Source organism: Hypomesus transpacificus, chromosome 18, assembly GCF_021917145.1.
Source record: "Hypomesus transpacificus isolate Combined female chromosome 18, fHypTra1, whole genome shotgun sequence".
Classification (NCBI taxonomy): domain Eukaryota; kingdom Metazoa; phylum Chordata; class Actinopteri; order Osmeriformes; family Osmeridae; genus Hypomesus; species Hypomesus transpacificus.
Genome location: NC_061077.1, coordinates 11,413,256 through 11,433,825, shown reverse-complemented (window position 1 = coordinate 11,433,825; position 20,570 = coordinate 11,413,256). Strand labels below are relative to the sequence as shown.

General features: G+C 44.4%; 1 protein-coding gene across 2 annotated transcripts; it reads left to right on the top strand.

Moving 5' to 3' along the window:
* Positions 1-3,390: 3,390 nt before the first annotated feature.
* rbms2b (RNA binding motif, single stranded interacting protein 2b) lies at positions 3,391-20,481 on the top strand. 2 transcript variants are annotated; one of them, XM_047040744.1, is made up of 15 exons: positions 3,446-3,528; positions 5,032-5,225; positions 8,585-8,778; positions 11,986-12,044; positions 12,358-12,449; positions 14,512-14,669; positions 15,133-15,212; positions 15,438-15,547; positions 15,796-15,842; positions 16,031-16,124; positions 16,373-16,423; positions 16,529-16,639; positions 16,857-16,937; positions 17,071-17,158; positions 17,353-20,481. In XM_047040744.1, the coding sequence occupies exons 2-14, from the start codon at positions 5,061-5,063 to the stop codon at positions 17,143-17,145; spliced, it is 1,317 nt and encodes a 438-aa protein (XP_046896700.1). In that variant the 5' UTR covers positions 3,446-3,528; positions 5,032-5,060; the 3' UTR covers positions 17,146-17,158; positions 17,353-20,481. The 2 variants fall into 2 exon arrangements, with proteins under 2 accessions (XP_046896702.1, XP_046896700.1); XM_047040746.1 differs by lacking the exon at positions 5,032-5,225 and having other exon boundaries at positions 3,391-3,528.
* Positions 20,482-20,570: the final 89 nt, after the last annotated feature.

Sequence of the window (20,570 nt, the reverse complement as noted above, 5' to 3'; positions counted from 1 at the left end):
ATTAGAACATGTTTTCTCTTCATTGTTAGTGAAGACGGAACACTGTCAAGATGTTGAGCAGAAGCATTTTTCATGATAACATTGTCAAGTAAGATGTGCAGCTCAATGGGTGTATGTGAAGCCATCTGTAACATGGCTTGTAAAAAGGGCCATATCTAGCAATATTTATGAAGCAGTCCATATTTCCTCATTGTTGTTTTTGTTAAGAGTTTCTGAGTGTCTGCAGACATGTCTGCCTCCTGCAGATGTTTGGTGTAGACCAGGAGTACTAAAGATCAGGAGAATGTGAGGTATGTGAAAAATCTGTGCATAGACTGACTGAAGTCTCTCCTGTGGGGCTCTCCTATGTCAGATCACCATGTTCCAACTGGGAAGCCTCAGGGTGGACATAAACAAGAATGGGAATGTGTGATCTAATTCACTGTGAAGTAAAACATTGTTTTGCTCCTTGTAGTTACACAAGTGTAGACCCAGTTTGTATTCAATCTGTCTTTCTGCTTTCCATATATCCATCCTTTTTCTTGTGAACTGGCATACTTGCAGAATTCTGTCAACACAATTAGTCAGCTATGATAATTGATCATGCCTTAACCCCACTTGGCTGGTGTAAGGGAAGAGGATTCCGTGTTTTTAACCTTGGGTGAGACCAAGGCCATGCATTGTGTTTGTGTGTGTGTGTGTGTGCATGTGTGTGGGAGTGGGTGCCAGCGTAAACAGACCACATGTTCTCCCAGGGCAAAGGACCTGGCCACTTTCCAGGCACATCTGCACACAATCCCCCAAGCTTTAATCACCCAAAAATGGAGACTGAACAGAGAAGGGATGAAGGTAGAAAGGGGTAGAGGGAGGGAGGGAGCCTACATAGGCATTTTACCAGACTGTGGCAACCTGCTCTCTGTGGAACAGAGCTGATCCCTCATGTGAACGGCTGCAGACAGAGGATGAACTGATGGGACCCTTTGTAATTAAAAGGGTGAAATGATAGTGGACGTACCTGTTTTACTGTGAAGGGTGTTAATGATTGAATAACCCTGCTTTCCAATCCAAGCATGTATTTTACACATGCAGGCACACAGAGGTTTAAACTTGTTGTTGTATATTGCTAAGTGTTGTCTGTGGTCTAGATCAGTGGTTCTCAAAGTAGGGTCCGCGAACCATAGCCAGAGGGTCCGCGAAAAAATTTGACATAAATTGTAACATTGTAAAATTGTGCTGTATCATTAAAACGTGCAAAAATATATAATAACCTACAGGGGGGAATTCCAGAAAGCAGGTTATGCAACATAGCCGGGTAAGTTAACCCTCCAGCTGATTCACAATGTTGCAGCAACTTACTGGCAATGTTGCTACAACGCTAGGTGTCAGCTGTATGTCACATAACCTGCTTTCTAGAACACCCCCCAGATGGGGACCATTTGCACCAGTAAAACAAGCATGTTGTGTCCATTTAAGAGCACAAAGGGCATGCTGAATGGATGTTTGTAGGGGGGTGATCCTTGGAAAATGTTCACCTCTGTAAGGAGGTCCATGGCCCCCAAAAGTTTGAGAACCCCTGGTCAAGATGACTGGTGTAGTGTGTGTGTCTGTATGTGTGCGTGTGTGTTTGTTGACCAATGTTGTGCCTCAGTGGGCCAGCTGTATGGCGTCACAGCACTGCACTGTATGCAGTATGCTTGGCTAACAACCAGCCCTCGGCCTTGGAACAAGATTGATTGTTGTTGCATAAATCATGTCTCAGAACTCTCTCTCACTCTCTTTCACACACACTGACATAGAGTCCCACACACGGACACACACACATTCATACATACAATATGCACTCAGCATGCATCCCCAAAGGTGCTTTGAACAAAACAATTTAAAGTAATTTAGTTATTAATATGGTAAAAGTTAATGTACCCGGCTATATCTGTTCCTGAGAAACTATCTGTCTCATGTCAGGCTTCCACTGGTCTAGCCTTACAGGTAGATTGGATAGGTGAATGTGCATGCTTCTGCAGAAAGCTGATTACTGAGTCGGCTATACTAACACCTGAGGAATGTGTAGCATGCAGTGACAGTCAAATGTTCCCTTGGCTGAAGGACCTGGATCGAACAAAGTTCACTTCCTACTCTTTCACAGGATTCATAGATTACTGGGATACAAATGGCAGGCATGTACATGAAAGCATCCTGTAGTAACTTATTTTAAATTATCTCTATAGCCAATGACTGTGTGATGCAGCCTTGATGTTAACTAAACCAAAAACCAACATTGGCATTTTAATGTAGAGTTGAATTATTTCGCAAAAGAACGTCATCGGCAGTGATTTGTCATTTGTAATTTACCAACTGGGGAATTCCTGTTTTACAACCCTTCTCTTCCCCATCCTCTCCACGAGCCTCTTTCCTGAATACTCAGTTTCCCGGTACTGGTCAGAGACCAGTCACAGACCAAACTGTCTTTTAGCCCAGTGGAACTCCCACCCCATTTGGCTCTAACATCAACAGTCAATTATTTTAACTCTGTTATTGTTTTATAAAAACACGGAACATTATCACATGATATTCAATTACAAAGAATGTCAGGTACATTCAATACTCCTCCTAGTTAAGGAGTAAGGCCTTTCATCAATTTGCACAAAAGTAAGCCTATCCTTTTATCCTTGTCTGACTTGACAAGGTATAGCCTAGACCTAATGATGAAATCTGGATGAAATTCATGAGAATCATCTGAAGTGTCTCACCTGCATGGATTATGAAACTTTTGTCAGTCATGGCAACAATGTGCACATTTCAGGCCAATGTGAGAGAGTGAACTCTTGCGTTGGCCTACACTGCACACTTGAGGGCTAATCAGCCTTGTAGACAAGCCATTGCAAGGGGTCGGGGGATTTAGTTGCCAAGCAACTTGCGTTGATTATGAAAACACTTGTCATTCACATGGATATAAGAGCCATCCAAGGACACTATCGTCTTAGAATCAAAATCAGAATAGTTTTTTTTTGCCATGTAAGTTAACACAAACACAGAATTTACTGTGGCAGGAAGGTGCGTATGGACATACGGAACATATATACTTTACATCGTGTTACCCATTGCCATAGGCTACTTTATACTTTTTATCTAAATCTTTCTTTCAACTATTCTCAACCCTATTTTTCGAGAAGGTTTGCCAGTTAAGTGATACAATAAAACATTACATTGTTTTAAAAAATATGAAAAACAATTCATAGAGATTATTACAGTAGGTCTGATTCATAAAGCCTACAAAACCCAAAACATACAACACACACATGGTATCCATCAGAAATGCATCATGTATGGAAGAAAATAACAATTTAACCTCAAGCGCGCACAGCAGAGGCTGAGAGCGCAACTTCCAATCACTATCACAGATTCCAAACTGAATTTCCCTGGCTGACGTCAGCTGACTGCCTTGGCTGTGCTCTCCACTCCGGACATAGTGCTGCAAAAATGCTGCTCTCCGTACCGCCAAGGACAGGAATCAACCCATACGGCGGTTATACCAGCAGAAATAGTAAGAAGGTAAAACAGTGCCTTATAATACCCTTTTCGAACAGTAGATATTTGACTGTGGAGTAATTCGTACATTTGTATCGGCAGTTATGTTGCTCGACATTAATCTGCAGTGTCCTTGAAAGTGGATCATTCAACACATCAACTAAAGTCGGGGTTACTATTCCACACTGTGTTTAATTTATCACTGTAATAATGTTGTGCAAATGCGTTTAATGACCGTTATGGCCATAAACGTATTCTCATGCGGATGTGGAATCGTTCGGCTCTATCCATGTTTAAAGAGGGATATAGTCAATGAAAGGATTCAACTTGCTGAGCAAATTGTGTGGAAATAATTAAAATCTTAAAGGTTGACTATGAATTTATAAACGAAATAAAATGGCTCCAGCTTTAGTGATGGATTATCTGTTCAATAGGGTTCATTGAATAAACCGCAAGTTAACCGAAAGTTTTTTTACGCTTAAAGGCTAGCCTATGCTCCACCCCTTAGAAATTCTACGATGATGGCTGGAAACGTCCGTCTGCCAGAATGAAAAAGTAGGAGGCTACCCATAAGAACAGTAGGCTAACAGTTGCTGACATATAGGCTATAACGCTGGTGTAATTATTCGTCTGCATTAATATTGTGCCTAATCCACATGAATTGTAGGTGAAATTATCCACACATTAACGTTGGTTTACGTTTATTGTAGGTTCCATGGATTAACACTTAATTGCTTGACATTGATATAGGAAGCCTTTCTCTGTCATTAAGCATCAAACATTTGTTTGATTGCTTTCATAATGTAGTTTACGTAAATGTGCATTCTCTGTTAGTGATTGAAAACTTGTGTGTTTGGGATGGTCCATTGGTTTTAATAATGGCTAAAGAAAATGGATGCTTAATAACTGTAAACTGTTGTCCAGTGTTAGAAGGTTTTTATTGCTGGCAGAACACACCATTGCAGATGCAGTGTGTCTTTACTGCAACTCAACCCCAACTCCCTCTCCTAGCTATGTTATTTCTTTCCCTGCCTCATGGTTGGCAGGAATTCAGATTGCACAGATTAATGACCTGGAATTCCTGGAATTCTAGCTTCTAACAAAATGTGCTTATTTCAAGAGGGGTGTATGCTTTTTCAAGCTGAAGTCTTTTTGCAGAAAAAAGACGGCCTTAGTTTCCCATTGTTAGAGCTGAGAAGTCTCACAGAGAGAAATCTGACAACGTCAAGTGGTCACCTCTGGTCTATGTCTTTTAGTACACGGAAAAGAGTGGGGGAACAAAAGGATTAAGAGATTTTTCTCCCTCCCTTTCTTCTGCTTTCGATTTACCGCCCCTCCCCGCTATCCCCGGTTTCTTTTTCCCCCACTCTCTCCCTTTCGCATACCTTTATTTCTTGGCTGTCAGTGATTCAGTTCACTTGGACAAGACAGAGTTTTCTTCTTTAAAGGGGGTGTTAATCTCCCTCCACGTTTTATGGGTTGTGGTTTATTTTTCTGTTAATCACAGAACCGTTTGCTTGCTCCTAGGGGTTTGGCCTGTTTTAAGTTGGAACTGCATGAGGAATAGGCCAAACAAGAGCTCACACCTGCATGCCTATATTGAAGATTTGGTGGCACAGGTTGAAAATAGTCAGCAGTTTTTTTCTTGGACCTGTAACAGCACAATTTTCATCAACATGATCTTCTCCACTGTGCCTTTTAAAATCCCTTTTACCAAGCAGGTAGGACAAAATGTCTAGCTGTGTTTTGTCTATCCTGTAGGCTATATGAGAATGTCAGTGTATTAGAAATGTCTATAAAAATGTGATAATTTCAGCAGTAAGTTGTTCTGGAACATCATTTATGTTGTGAGTCACCTATGTTTGATGTTCTTGTAACAGAAATGTGTTGACAAATGATGTGTTGGGAGCTTATTACTCAACAGCTTACAGTGTGTTTAATTGTATTTTTTATTGTCTTACGGCTGTATAAGAATGTTTAGAATCTTCTCATACCCATATCTCATAGAAATAGTATCCTGTCTCCAGGATATCAATTATGTACATGTACAGTAAGGATTACTATCATTTTATGTGCTTGGTTGTACTTTTTATAATGTTGAATATGGTCGCAAATATGTTATTGTGAATATTAAGAAACAACTGGCCATTTGTGTCGTTTAAATGTACTTTTTAATCCAGTACACTGCCCTGACTGATGGCCAGTGATTAGGTTGTCGTTACTCTCAGTAATTTCTCTTATCTATTGTCCCTAAATCACCTGCATCCCTCTTGGGAATACCTTCGAGGTCCAGTATCAGCCATCAGCTCATCAGTCCCCAGACTGTAGCACACACACGGACACACACACGGAGACACACACACACACACACACACACACACACACACACACACACACACATGCTGTTTATGTTCTCTCAACAGACCATGTTTAATTTGTGGTATTTTAGTTCAGATAGGTACATCCTATATCTACCACAGGAATCCCAGGCACGTTGCAGAACTTAGTTAATGTGCTGGTGACTGCAACCTACTCCTCCTCTAGCATCCTCTGAATGAGACCACACACTAGAGGCCGTAGACAAACATTTGTTTACCGCGTCGGAATGTAAAGAATGTGAAGACTTCCCATTGTGGTGCTTGTATGGAACAGCGAGAGAGAACGTGTTCCGGGGCTCTGTTGAGGGAAGCCTGACAGGCGAAGCAGGAAGGGCAGCCATTAGACGGCCCAGGGGGTCAAGCTCGCGGCGTCGACTCACTGGGAGTTCATATCGTCCATGCTGACAAGACAGTCCAGTGGTGCTGTTGTAAGCAGAAGAGCAAGCAGTAACGTGAGCCTCGTGACTCGTGGTCATGCATGCACGATCCACTGCTTACCATACACAGGCTCCCCTCCCTGCATTGCACAGTGGTGACCTGCTCATGTGGGGGTCAAGGGGGGAGGGACCTTGTTTCGTAGTATGCTGCTACAGTGGAACATTGTTTACAGTTGGTCCCTGCACATCATGGTTGTAATAACACTGATAAGGCGGCCATGCACATCGGCTTAGGCCAGTCGAGAAGTGCTTGGCATCAATGTGCTGCGTTGACTCAATGGCCTGCTTATTTACTGCGCTGCCCGTAGGGACGGGTATGTTTTAGCATGTGTGGCACAAACACCTGGCGCGGTCAGGCGCTGCAGATGGGGGGCTGGTGGGTGAGCCTCTGCCTGGTCCTTCCTCAGAACAGGCCAAACGGAGCGCTCCTTAATGAGACAGTCTACCTTCTGACCGGAGAGCACATGAGAGGGATTAGCACTTTACGCTAACGAGCGCCGTCGCCAATTAGAAAGCACTGGATGTGCCCAGGACTCAAAGCAGTCCTCCCTTCCCCGGCCTCTCCCTGCAGGTGCGTAGATGCCTGATACGCTGGCCTTCATCACTCCTCTCTGGAGGAGGCTGTGACGGTGGAAAAACAAACAACGGTAAATTGATGCAAAAGAGAGGGGGATATTAGAGAGGAGTTTGCTCATTTGTGTTTGCAGAGGAAAATGTGGGCACACCAACAGGGAAGGATTCATAAAACGTGCGTGTAGAGCAGTGATTGGGATTGACCTCAGAAATGGATATCACCATTCACATTCCTACCAAAATACAGTATAGAATCCGATAGTCCTCATTTGTTAATCTCCTCAAAGATGATAGTAGGAGTTGTATACAGAAGAACTGACTTCAAGATCAACAAATTATAGATTCATCAATGGATTTGACCTAGTAAACCTTTTTTATAATCTTAGTATGATGATGCCGTTGATACAGTTTAGAGGTGGTCCTAATTCTGCTTCCATAACACATTAAATGCATAACAACAATAAGTGTGTGTTTTCAAGAAGTCATCTTACGGGAAGAGGATAATAAGCTCTATTCCCGCTCTACTGCTGTTCTGTTAATAGGCCAGTGGTCCTGCAGTGACCTTCTGGTGTCCAACAAGCCAGCCCTTTGTTGCCGCGGGTGGGTTTACTGACCCTCACTAATGAAAAAGTTCCTCCTCTAAGACTGATGGCAAGTCAATGAGAGAGCCAAACATAGCCCAAACATGAAGACACAGGGCTGCAGTATGAAAGTGAAACCGTTGGGTCAGTTTCAGGCACGGATATGGATCCCTTGCCTAAGACCAGGAAGCTGTTTTAATGGGGATTTTCCATTGATGTGGTTCTCATCAAAGGCTATGCCTAACCCTAACAGTCTGTTGTCTTTGTCAGTGTATTTCTGTTTTGAAACAAGACCATGTGTTCTTTCTAAATGAAACCAAGAGATTTGAACTTAAGTCGGTTTATCATAGTTTATTCTGTCTTTCCAACTTCATCCATCCCTTTCTCTCAGGTTTTAAATGAAAGTGAATATCGACTTGTGTAGACTGTGACTCGTCAAATCCGTTAATGATTTTACTCCAAAGGGGGGTTAACTCAATATTGAACTGTTGCGAGCAGGCAACCCAAATGTAAATAATATAAAAGGCAATAGTTGTAGATTTTAAAGTATTTCAATGACATTACAGTCGCAGGTGAAGTTTATATTGGACTGTGTTCCCCTTGTTAGCCAACCACCACAATATCCAGAATGATGAAAGTCACCACAGAGATGTCGGACTTGAATTTGTATTGATTGCTTGGAAGTGACCCTGGGTCTGTGAGCTGCTATTGACAGCATGCCTTTAGCTTAACCAGCCCTTGTAACTGGTGATCCAACTAATTGTGTTCTTAATTGATCTTCTCCAATTTAGCCCCAAGGTGAGAGAGACTTAGTAGGCCATGAGAACCTGGATGCTGGTGTATCAGTCCAGACTACTGCCTGAATAAGCAATCATACTGGAATGATTATTGTGTCATTTGATTGTCCAACAGAAAATAAATGGATTTAATAAGGACTTTGTCATGACTATATTTTGCTCTGAACAGTTGAGTTGAGCATTTGAAAGCAACAAAGCCTCAAATGCTCCCTAAAATCTCCCAGTTCCATTCTCAGGAAGGCGTCAGGCTGTGAACGCATGGAAAACTGGCAGCTCACTAGCTTGTCCTCTCTATCTTCCTCTCTTCCTCCCAGCAAACGTATGTGTCCTCCAACTATCAGATGGCCCCAACCAGTCCCAACACTACCCCTGGGAGCAGCAGCAATGGCAGCAGCAGCAGCAGTGGAGGAGGAGGAGGTGGAGGAGACCAGCTGAGTAAAACCAACCTCTACATCCGTGGCCTCCACCCAGGAACCACAGACCAGGACCTGGTCAATCTCTGTCAGCCGTGAGTACCTGACCGACTCATCGCTGCTCCACACACACACACACACACACACACACACACACACACACACACACGTAAGCCACCGTCTGGCTGAATACTCCCTGTCAAACAGCGCAGGAGGGAACGAGAGAGGGGAGGAAGGGTGGGGATGAAAACGCAGGGTAAAAAGCAGATGGTTTTTAAGTGATATTGACTTGTTCCAATATCCAGTACATTATAAAATATACATCATGTAATATATACATTTTGACACACCCTTTACATAGTTGAATTATATATGACATTACCATAATACATGCTAACACTGAAACCACAAGCATGTACAGTTCTCACACTGCAATGCGGTTAAGCTCCTCCACTCGGTCTTCCTGTGCCATCACCAGTCAGTGGCCTTCTGGAAAGATCAACATCAGTTTGGGCCCCCGATCTAAGAACCTTTCAGATGAGGGCACAACTGAGGGGAGACTTTCCAACACCTTGGCCGTCGACGTGTTGAGTCTCTGTCCCTCATACGCTGGCGGTTTTTTCCTCTCCCATACGATATGATTCACTGTTCCCCTGCGTACAGTACTGCACACCAGAGAGTTTAGGGGCCTTACACAGAGTACGAGGGTCTTGTCATCTTAAGAGAAAGGCTCCCCTATTCTGGACTGGGATGTCTCCGTGGAACATCATCTGCGCTCGTTGTAGAACGTCCACACACTGTGATGTTGGAGGCCTGTGATGCGGGAAGCGTGCGATCAGAAGCCAGGCAGCAGGGATCACGTGAGCCCTGTTTGTTAGATCTTGAAGCAGACAGATCAAAACAAGTTGGGATGAGATGAATGAGCTGGTTTTCTTCTTAATTGGATACTGGAGCCTGGTGATGAGAAACAGAGCAGCTGGGAGACGTTGGAGAGAAGAGGAGAGAGATCAAGAGAGAGGGAGAAAATGCGGACGAAAAGAGAGATGTGTTAGAAAGAAAGAGAGTGAGAGACGTAAAAGAAAGAGAGGGAGAGAGAGAGAGAGAGAGAGAGAGAGAGAGAGAGAGAGTGGGAGAGGCTTGCTGTTTTACAGCTGTCTGGAAGACATGGCTCACATGAGGCTGTTCGGCCCTACAGGAAACAGTGTGCCCAGGGGAAAGGGAAAGACAAACAAGGGCAACGACATGAGGAGAGGGGGATGGAGAGTAGAGAGGGAGGGAGGGAGAGTCTGTGGGAGGAGTGGTGGAAGGCTGAGGGTTTCTATGTCAGGTGGTGCTCTTTGGTGGGAGGGGTCTCATATTTCTGGCGTTACAGAGCCGCAAAAATCACTGCAGGGAATCTTTCTTCTTAGTCGAGCTGATGAAATCATGCCGCATGCCGGAATGACCCTCTAACTGAATTTCCAGCATGACTGGAAGAAAAGCCTCCGTCTGCACAGAATGACGCACAGAACAAAAAGAAAAGAAAAAAAGTTTAGGAGTACTAGATGTGGTTTTCCTAGTATTTCAGAGCAGCAACAGATATGCCCGCACGATAACCAGGAACCAGCAACCCCCCCCTCCCCTCCCCCTTTCAAAGCTGACACAACTCAGTGGAAGTTGTTGGACGCATGCTCTCTGAAATGTAGGAATGGAGGAAGTGAGAGAGAGCTAGGGATGAGGGAAGAGTGCATTCTCTTTCTCGCTCTCTCTCCCCATCTCTGGATGACTGACCCCAGATTCTGCCTCAGCTCCGCTAGCTTGACCAATGAGATCCCGGACACAGCGCTCTCTCTCTCTTCCTCACATGGCTGGGTCTGTGTTCCGGGTGCGCTCCGCATCGCAGAGCTCCGAGGTGAACACTCCCAATGCTCCAGAGTACAGGGGGTTGGCAAACGTTGCATTGTATAGCTAGAGCCTAAAGCACAAGCAACCGCCTCTGCTAAAGCATATTATAGTCTGGCACTCTGAACAAACACACACATGTAAAATGCATGCTGCTGTTTTACATGGTCCCTTATGGTAATGATATGACACGAAGATTTATGTGTGTTCTATGTGTCATCAACTTAAGTCTCAAGATGATAAAATCATGAAATAGTAATGATAGGATGGGATCAAAAAACATAATGCGAGTTCGCATAGACACTTTCTAGTAGTACTGTTGTGTTTTAGCGTCTCCATTTGAAAGTCTGATTTATTTAACACCAATATGAGGTACTTTAATGGAAATGCTGGAGTCCATAAAATACACTGCACATGCCAATATGTGTTCCTAACAGAGCAGAGAGACCAATGACTGCCAGGAAGCTGACTCAAGGAAGACTGTTTTTATTATTGTATATATTATATACAAAATTACATTATAGATTGTTTCTCTACCTGAACTAATAGACTGCAGAAGTAGTCAGAAGTGCTTGCTGTATAAATGTCAACCATATTTCCCTCACATTTTGACTTGACTTACAGTGATATATTGCGGCATAATTCAGTTGATATGCCAACAGATTGTAATAACAGAGTAATATTTCTCCCATTCAGCCTGAGGTAACCTATTACAACCATGACGACTGTAACCCAGACATCAGGCAGCCACCTACACAGAGCAAACAGGGAGGGCCGCTAGGACCCAGGAGAGAAGGGCTGCTGTGTAGTGTGGCTGTAATGGTAGCTAGTTGTAGGGGGATGTTAGTGGCGTGATAGTGTGGGTGGGAGCCAGCCTAGTGCTATCCAGGACAGCCAGGGAGAGGGAGATCAGGTTACACTGCAGATACATGCCGGGAGAGATGGAGCAGATCGAGCTGCAGGGATGGTTAAATCCCACAGGCCTGCAGCAGCTTAGAGCTCAAGATATAAAGTGAATCCTATAGGCCTGCAGGATACTTAGGGCCCGACAGACGATATGGCACCTCTACTTACTGATAAAGCATTGTGATGAGGATGGTAAATGCGAGTGCTTGCAGTCTGCAACGTCCCATTTGACTTTATGCCGCAAGCGATGAAACGGCCCAGTGAAACAACCGTTTTGAAGTGTCTTCGCTCCAACCCACTTTTATGTAGGAAACCATTACACAGGGTCGTGCTTAAAGGAAAAATAGGTGGGCGGTTCAAATTTCAGGCTGCTACATTTTGCGTTCCAGGAAGTCATGTTAAACGTCCTCAGCAGATTTGTGTTTGTTTTAATAGACAGATACATCTCTTGTCAATCGAGTGTGACTACTCAAACGAGTCTGTCAACCATAACCATCTGCTTCTGGGTTTGACAGCTATGGGAAGATCGTATCCACCAAAGCCATCTTGGACAAGTCCACCAACAAGTGTAAAGGTGAGGACAACAGCAGGTCACGGTAGGATGATGGTATGTGACAGATAGGGATCCCTGTAAATGCCCCCTAGCTGAGGTATTGGGTTCCAGATAGTGTGCGTGTTCTTCCTGGTTCAACACAGGCGTGTGTGTGCGGGTTGTGATGTAACACTAACAAGTTAGGTGGGTACAGTTGTATAGCGACACATCTGTCGACTGTAGTGGCACACACACACAGTCCCACACATAGGTACACACTCTGCCATCATGTGATATGCCAAATCCAAGTGTAGATTTCCTTGTGTGACGTGTGTGTGTGTGTGTGTGTATGTAGGTTATGGCTTTGTTGACTTTGACAGTCCGGCCGCAGCACAGAAGGCGGTGACAGCGCTGAAGGCAGGGGGCGTCCAGGCCCAGATGGCCAAGGTAAGATGACCCCCCCCCCCCACACACACCCCCACACACACCAGGATCTGTTCTCTGGGCCCCACAGACACAGCAGTCAGACTACAGCCACTGACTACTCTGACTTCCTCTTTTGCTCTTTCTTTCTCTCTCTCTCTCTCTCTCTCTCTCTCTCTCTCTCTCTCTCTCTCTCTCTCTCTCTCTCTCTCTCTCTCTCTCTCTCCCTCTCTCCCTTCTCTCTGTCTCTCTCTATCTCTCTCTCTCTCCCTCCCCCTTCTCTCTCTCTCTCTCTCTCTCTCTGTCTCTCTCTGTCTCTCTCTCTCTATCTCTCTATCTCTCTCTGGCATGTCAGGCCTCAGGGTGTGACTTGTTTTGGTTATCCTTGGGCTCCTGTGTTGACAGTGCCTCAAGAGAGAAGCTGTAGGGTGTGTGAATATGCGTGTGTGTATGTACGTTGGTGTGTGCGTGGGCATGCATGTAGTATGTGTGCTCGTACGTGTGTGCACTACAGGGGATTGCTCAGTGACAGCGCTGAGGGAGTGTGTCCCTGAGCCTGTTTCCAGAGCTCCCTGCACAAAGAGCTCGTCTGTTCTCCCTTGTGGTGTCTGAGTCAGTGTCTGAGCGGCTCCCCGCTCCGCAGGGCCCCACGCCCAGCCACCCGCCCCGTCCACACACACACACACACACTCTGAGTACATTTGGCAACCACACACTCCACCACCACCACCTCCCCCTGCCCCCAACCTCAGCTCAGCTGGAACATTGACACACACACACCTAACACCCTGGAAAAGCCGATCTCTGTCTGCCTAAGCTGGATCACTGACATTCTCACTCACAAAAAATAACCCGATTTCACTCGGGTGTCGGCCGCGAAGGTTTTACAACTTGACTTACATTGACGTCAGCCCAAGCTTCTGACTCATGGTGAGTCATTCCTGGTGAAACCCACAGTCCTCTTCTCCTCCTGGTTTCAATTGGCGCTTCTAGTCGCCTCATCGTGGTGCGGGGGACGAGGGAGGGGGGATTCACCTCCAACACAGGTTGCAGCAATCACAAATCCATTATTCATGAGGGGGAGATGAATTTGAAATGCATTTACAGCTTTTTAATCACATCTGCACACCCAAGTAATGAATATGCAAAGCAGCCACTCGGGAGAGACCCAGATTGGATATCGCCGGGCTATCTTTAGCTGTTTACCTCCGCAGATTCAATTTGTTTGGGCAGGTAGCAGACGGATAGGGATCAAATCAATCAAACCCCTGTGACATAAAACAAGAATTTCTCAAGCCGGTCTCTGAGGACTACACTTTAAGTGTTGCCAAATCTGCATGATTTGACTAACGCATGCAAGCCCACAGAACCGGTCCTGTCTGGCACGTGGATTCTAGGTCAGGATCGACAGAGATACTGGTTCATGCCTGAGGACACATGTGAGGATGGCCCTGTTGACAACCTGCTACAGATGTTTCTACACATGACATCCATGAACTGTAGATTGCCACAGGAGACTGCAATGGCGTCATGCTCTGTTGAGTCTGAATCAGGTTTGACACCTGCCTCTGTGCCGAGCAGTGTTCTTGTGGGAGAGACAGAGAGGGAAAGAGAGGGTGAGAGAGAAGATCGAGCCAGAGACTGTTATGTCAAGTCCACTACTACTTTCTCTATCCAAATCCCATATTGTTTCAGCTCCTCCCCCTCCCCCTCCTCCTCCTCTCCCTGGGCCATTCTCTCTTTTCTCATCCTTTATCTGGGAATCAATGAAAAACAAACAGCCTTGTATCTGTTGACTCAAATCCCCATTTCAGTTTCAGTTGCGTTTACAATGAGCTAGGCAACAGGTCCTCTGGGCATGGAAGCCGAGGCAGCGCCGTCAGGTCAGTTAGTCAGGTGTTAGGAACATCTCTCCGCACCCCGACCCTCCTTCCGCTTCCCTCGAAACAAGGAACATTTCCTCAAGCTAAAAGTAGCCATTCGCTAAAGTTCTGCTCTCAAGCATATGTGACTCATGGTTATGACACTTCCCGATTGGCCGCCCCCACGCACACTCATGCACTTTCCCTGCCCGTCTCTCCCATAGCAACAGGAACAAGACCCCACCAACCTGTACATCTCCAACCTGCCTGTGTCCATGGACGAGCAGGAGCTGGAGGCCATGCTGAAGCCCTTCAGCCAGGTCATCTCCACACGCATCCTCCGTGACGCCGCCGGGAACAGCAGGGGGGTCGGCTTCGCCAGGTAAAACACTGCAGGCGGGGTCACACTTAGACTAAGCATCCTCCTTATCGTCACCAGGAGAGAGTTCTCGGATGGGATCTGTAGGTGAGAAATGTGTGGCTGCCTTGGAGCTTGTTTGAAGGCGGTTTCCGAGTTTCTTTGGCCTGATCGATCTGGTGGGCCACGTGAAATTGTGGGTGGGAGATTCCTTATCCATCATCGCCTGAAAACACCCCCTAGCATGAGGAGGGAGACTCAACTATCTGCAGAGGGAGCCATCTGGTGGCCACAGTGGTTAGCACGTACTGTACCAATCCCTCCAACTGCAGCTGTCTGGTACTTGAAAGAAAACCAGCGCCCCTAAATGTATGAGGTGTTTTGAACAGTTCAAAGTGAGGATTTTTTTTCTCCAAATGAAATATTCTGTCAAGGAATGATTCGAAAGGGCCAAAAATATGCCCCCCTTTCTCCCTCCCCCCCTCAGGATGGAGTCGAAGGAGAAATGTGAGACCATCATTCAGCACTTCAACGGCAAATATATCAAAACCCCACCAGGTGTTCCTGGTGAGGCTCCTCTGCACAGCACCTCTCACCACACAGATGTTTGCATTGGCAACTTTAACAGCACATCAAAGAAGTCCCGATTCCCCCTCTTCATCACACGGCCTAGCCGAGGAAAGCTGATTAGAAAGCCCACCCCTCACGGTATCTGAGCCCATACAGAGGACGGGTGAGCCTTGGGGTGCTGCGTTTCATAACACCACTGCTCCCCATCTCTCCAACCTCCAGTGCCAGCAGAGCCCCTCCTGTGTAAATTTGCAGACGGAGGCCAGAAGAAGCGCCTCAGCCAGGGGAAGTACCTCCAGAGCGGCCGGCCTTGGGGCAGGGACGGAGACACGGTGAGGATGAGCCGCTCGGGCGCTGTGGGGAAGCAACGGTGTGACGCTCAGTCTTCCCTGGGGTTTGGAACGGTCGTCGAGGCTGGTTCTCTTCTGTTGTGAGCCCGCGGTGTGGGTTGCTTAGCTTGTGACCGTATGGAGGGACAACATACAGCCCGTGTATATTGACAACAATGAACACACTGTGTTTAGAAAACAGGTGGCAAACCTTTCTTGGATGTGTGAGTCTGTCCCTTGTTTGTCCACAGGGAGGGATGACATTGGCGTACGACCCCACCACAGCCTTACAGAATGGGTAGGACTATGTTGTTATGTTAAATCGTCAAAACATACAGGTAGACTAACATATGCCAAGCCATGAAATATCTAGGTCTGCAATTGTAATATTAAGAGGCTCGGTATTGAACACCAAGGTGGACCCGTGGTCTGAAATACGTGCATTATGGTTACGCATTTGAGTTCTGTCTCTCTCTCTCTCTCCAGATTCTACTCGTCTCCCTACAGCATGGCTCCTAACCGGATGATTGCCCAGACCTCCCTCTCTCCGTACATGCATTCCCCAGTGTCTACCTACCAGGTCCACACCCACTCTGTTGTACAGCTGTGTGTAGAATGAGAACAGTGAAGCCCCATTAGGTGGGCGAGCAAAGAGCCCACTCTCCAAATGCTCATACATTATTTATGACTTTCGGAATCAGGCTTTCCGTGGCTTTTTATGCAGGTGTTTGTTCAATAGGTACAGTACTGACTCGAGGTGTATCCGCCTGTGATGCAGAGGAGTAGACCTTTAGTGAAGATTGGTGCTTGTGTGTGTGTGTTCCGCAGGTTCATAACCCCTCCTGGATGCATCACCAGTCATACCTCATGCAGCCCACAGTGAGCGATTCTATTCTATTCTATTCATACTATAATGCTAGGAATGTATATGTGTGGTGTGTGTGTGTGTGTGTGTACTAACGTACTAACGTGACGTGTCTGCAGGGGGCAGTGTTGACGCCAGGGATGGACCACACCATGTCCATCCAGCCCACCTCAATGATGGGACCTCTTACCCAACAACTTAGTCACCTCTCCATGGCCAACGCTGGCACGGTGAGACTCACACAAACACTTAACATGACATTACAACTGCCCTGCTGGTGACACTCTTCAGTGTACTGTGGGTAGCTATGTAAAACCACATCTTAACAGCCTACTACCTAACAGCCTGGGTGTATACTTTGCAAAGTGTCTTGGAGTAGTACAAACCTGATGTCTTCATATTCTTATTGATGTGAAGTGAACATATCCTCCCTGTTCTCCTCCTCAGTACATGCCTGCTAACGCAGCTATGCAGGGGACTTTCATACCCCAGTACACACAAGTGCCTCCTGCCAGCGTTTCAGTTGAGGTAAGAAGCCAACAGCATCTTACCTGATCCCACTATACATGACGCTGTGTGTTTACATTTGGATTTTAGTGTTCAGGGTTGTGAAATGTGACTTTTGTCCGAAAAATCTGCCCTTTTTTTCCATCTGTTTCAGGAAAGTGCCGTCCAACAAGTTGCCATAGAGACACCCACAGAACACACAGCCTACTCTTACCAGCATGGCAAGTGAGGACAACACAGAGGTAGGTTGTGCTGATGTAGTTGTAGCTAGAGCGCTGTTGAGCGTTGTTGCTAAAGTGATGATTTCATGCTGCTAAACAGTAACCAATCACAGCTAACTGATGAGACACTGTGATGTGGAACTAAAGGGTCTTTATCCATGTTTCTGGAGGCTCGTTGTGACGTGGCATCTTCTCCTGTCTGTTTCTTCCTGTAGAGGTGGAGTCATTGTCACAGGCCTCTGCCCCCTGTCCTGCTCGGTGTTTGGACTGTGGGGCCTGGGGGAGGACTAGGAACTGTTGCACAGTGGACCTTTACTTTACAATAGAAACTATACTTTAACCAGACAGGAAGATGACAGTGGAACATGTTTATGTGGAACAAGAACGGAGCGTCTATTTTGATAAGAGAAACTACTCGTCCAGTCAACAACAACAAAAACGAAAACAAAGCAGGATGACACTTTTGTGTGTGTGTGTGCGTGCACATAATTATATCAAGAGATTTTCTACAAACATTCTGGGGCGTTGTAATGGAACCAGGAACAGGGAAGCGACGTGTCATGTACATTTTCTTTTTTCTATTTAGTTTTCTTATTGCTTTGAATCTGTATTTTCTGTACATATTTCAAGAGTCTCTTCTTCAGTCTCTTCCCTCTTTACTCTGCCTTGTTCTATTTAAGTACTTTCATGTTTTTGAAGAGAGAAGGCTATGTACTCTAAAATGTCTGCAACTGGGGCCAGTGTTGGTGCCATCAAGCACAGATTTGATTCAGAACAAATATTTCAGAATAGAACAGAATTAAAAGTGTTCTTATCTCATAATTTTGGCACTTGCGTTCATATGTTACAAAAAACATCACTAAAATGTATTCTATGTTATAACATACCAACAGTCTGGATATGCAGAAAAAGCTACAGACAATCAATACATCAATGGATTTGATTGTTAATGTTAGGAATATTATGTTGAGATATAAAGAGCTAATGGCTTCAAATTGTATTGATCAACAATTTCAAAAGAACAACTGTCCCTGCCAAAACACTGGTAGTGAACAGTCAACTGGCTTCTTCTTTTAGTGGCTTGGGAAGCTCCTTTCCTTCAAACACTTTGTGTTTCTTTTGTCAAAGTCTTCGAATGAGATGATAATTTTATTTTGATCAAAATAAACAATGCCATTAACCAGTGGCGGTCCTAGCACATTCGGCGCCCTGGGCAAGATGTATGAACAGGGCCAGGACTGGTCCTGCCATTAACAACGGCTTCTTCTGGTTTCACTTAGCTGAATGGTCTCTAACATTCATCGTTTTTATCTTGATTTACAGACTTTTATTTAAAGAACGTTCCCAGAGATTTTTTATTCAATTTTAATACTTTTTAGATCGACCATATTTTTCAAGAGGTTTTGACTTTATTTTTGGTAGTGTGCTTTGTGCTTAAAGTAGTGAAATGTTCTTTTGGACAGTAGATATAAATGCTTTTTAAGATTTTAAGGTGCTCTGTCCGTGTAATAATGCTGTAATTACACATTTCTATTACATTAACTTTCTATTTATTAATTTATATTGAATTCGACCAGTCATTATTTTATATTGACCAAAACCTATCCATCTTTTTTCAAATATTGTATTAGTCAACATAATGAAACTATTGATGAATTACAGCATTATTAAACAGTATTAGAGTGACTTAATGTACAGTGTGATCAATCCTGCTTTTATATTAGTATTGTGTTTGGCATTTGGCTATTTTTATGATTCTTTATGTCTGGTTTTATTGTTGATCAGATCAGAAGGCTGGATGGGTCAGATGTTTGTAATCTCTGCGTCACGTTGGCACTTCAGTACTTTCACAAAAGTGAACAAATATGTCTGGGAAGTAAAATATTTTAACTGGAATTTTCTCCCAAGTGTTTAGGGGATAATTCAAGATAAATGTTAATACAGATTACTCATGCTAGTGGACGATACATTCAGCTGGGTGTTTAAAAGCAAGGTTCTGGGATGTTCTGAAAGGCAGTAACCACAGTAGACCTCAAACCTACCCACAGCTGGTACTGTGGCCATAGTATCCTCACTCTTCCGTCCAATGTTGGAAGAACACACCCACCCGCAGTCAGTCGTCCAATAATGCTGTTTTGTTTTCAAAATAGCTGGTGATCTATGCAACAGATTTATTGTTCTGAAAGCAATACTGCAGATATACCAGATTCTTTCATATGATGGTGCATGGGTGTTGCTCCCATGATGGTAGGACAAATAACTTGCTTTGATATCAACAGATGTATGTTTTATTTGATTTAAACATAACTGTCCTTGCTTCCTGTCCATCTAATGGTAAAGAAATGATGTGCAAAAAGGGAATTTTAGTGATTGGAGGAAATCCCTCAACACTATAGCTTGTGAACAGACCACAGGATACTGGCCACCTGCCATCCATTCAAATGGAACTGTCCTTGACGTTTTAGAACAAACATGTTTGATATTAGTTTTGTGTTACTACCAAAGATGTCATCAAATGGGCGGTGGTCCGGTAAGCTGTTTCACCCATATTGGAGCAATGTCGTTTTCTCATTCTTACTTTCTATTCCTGTTTGATGCGCATAGATGGGGATCTTAAAATCTGGTTTTTAGTTCATGGTCATTGTGGAATGACAATAGATGGTTTGCTTCCATCAGAAGATAAGTAGTAACACTTTTTCACAGAAATGCCTTAGCTGTCACTTGGGAAAGACGTAAAAAGGTGCTACTCAAATTAAATGGATTTCTGTTAACTTTGATCATGCACTGCTTAGATGTTTCATGTTTTGTTATGCATTGATGTACATTTGGATCAAATCACTTCAATGACGCATTTGTCATGACACAGGAAAGACGTTTTGACAAATAAATTACTGTTTCGAGTCCAAACCATAGTTTGTGAGGTTTTCTGAAACCAAATCATTTTCCAGTCCATCATTATTCAAGATTTTCTTAATGCATTTGTCCTTTTTCAGAGTTCACTGAATGGTTCACTAAAAGGTTTAAAACAGATTAAATATTGTGCTGCTAATTTTAGATTTGGAAGTAGGTTACTATTGTGTATCTAGAATGAAATATACAGTGGGTTGAATGACTTTTCTGAAGTCAAATGATGTGGAAATATCACTGGTGAAAAAAAGGTCTGGGTAGTTGTTTAGATGATCATGTGTATCCAATGGCAAATGTTCAACTTGTTTGGTTTCTCAGTTATTTGTCCTGTTGTGCCACGTGTTTCCCTTGTAGAAAACTATGGCTTTGAATATGTTTTTTCGTGTAATGTTTTTGAGCTGGGTAAATTTTTTAATTAAAAGTACTTGTTTTTTTCACGTATTTTGCCTTTTATTATACAGTATAAAGACCATGTTCTCCATTGAAAACTGTACAATCTATTTTCTTAGCCAGCCATGATTCATGA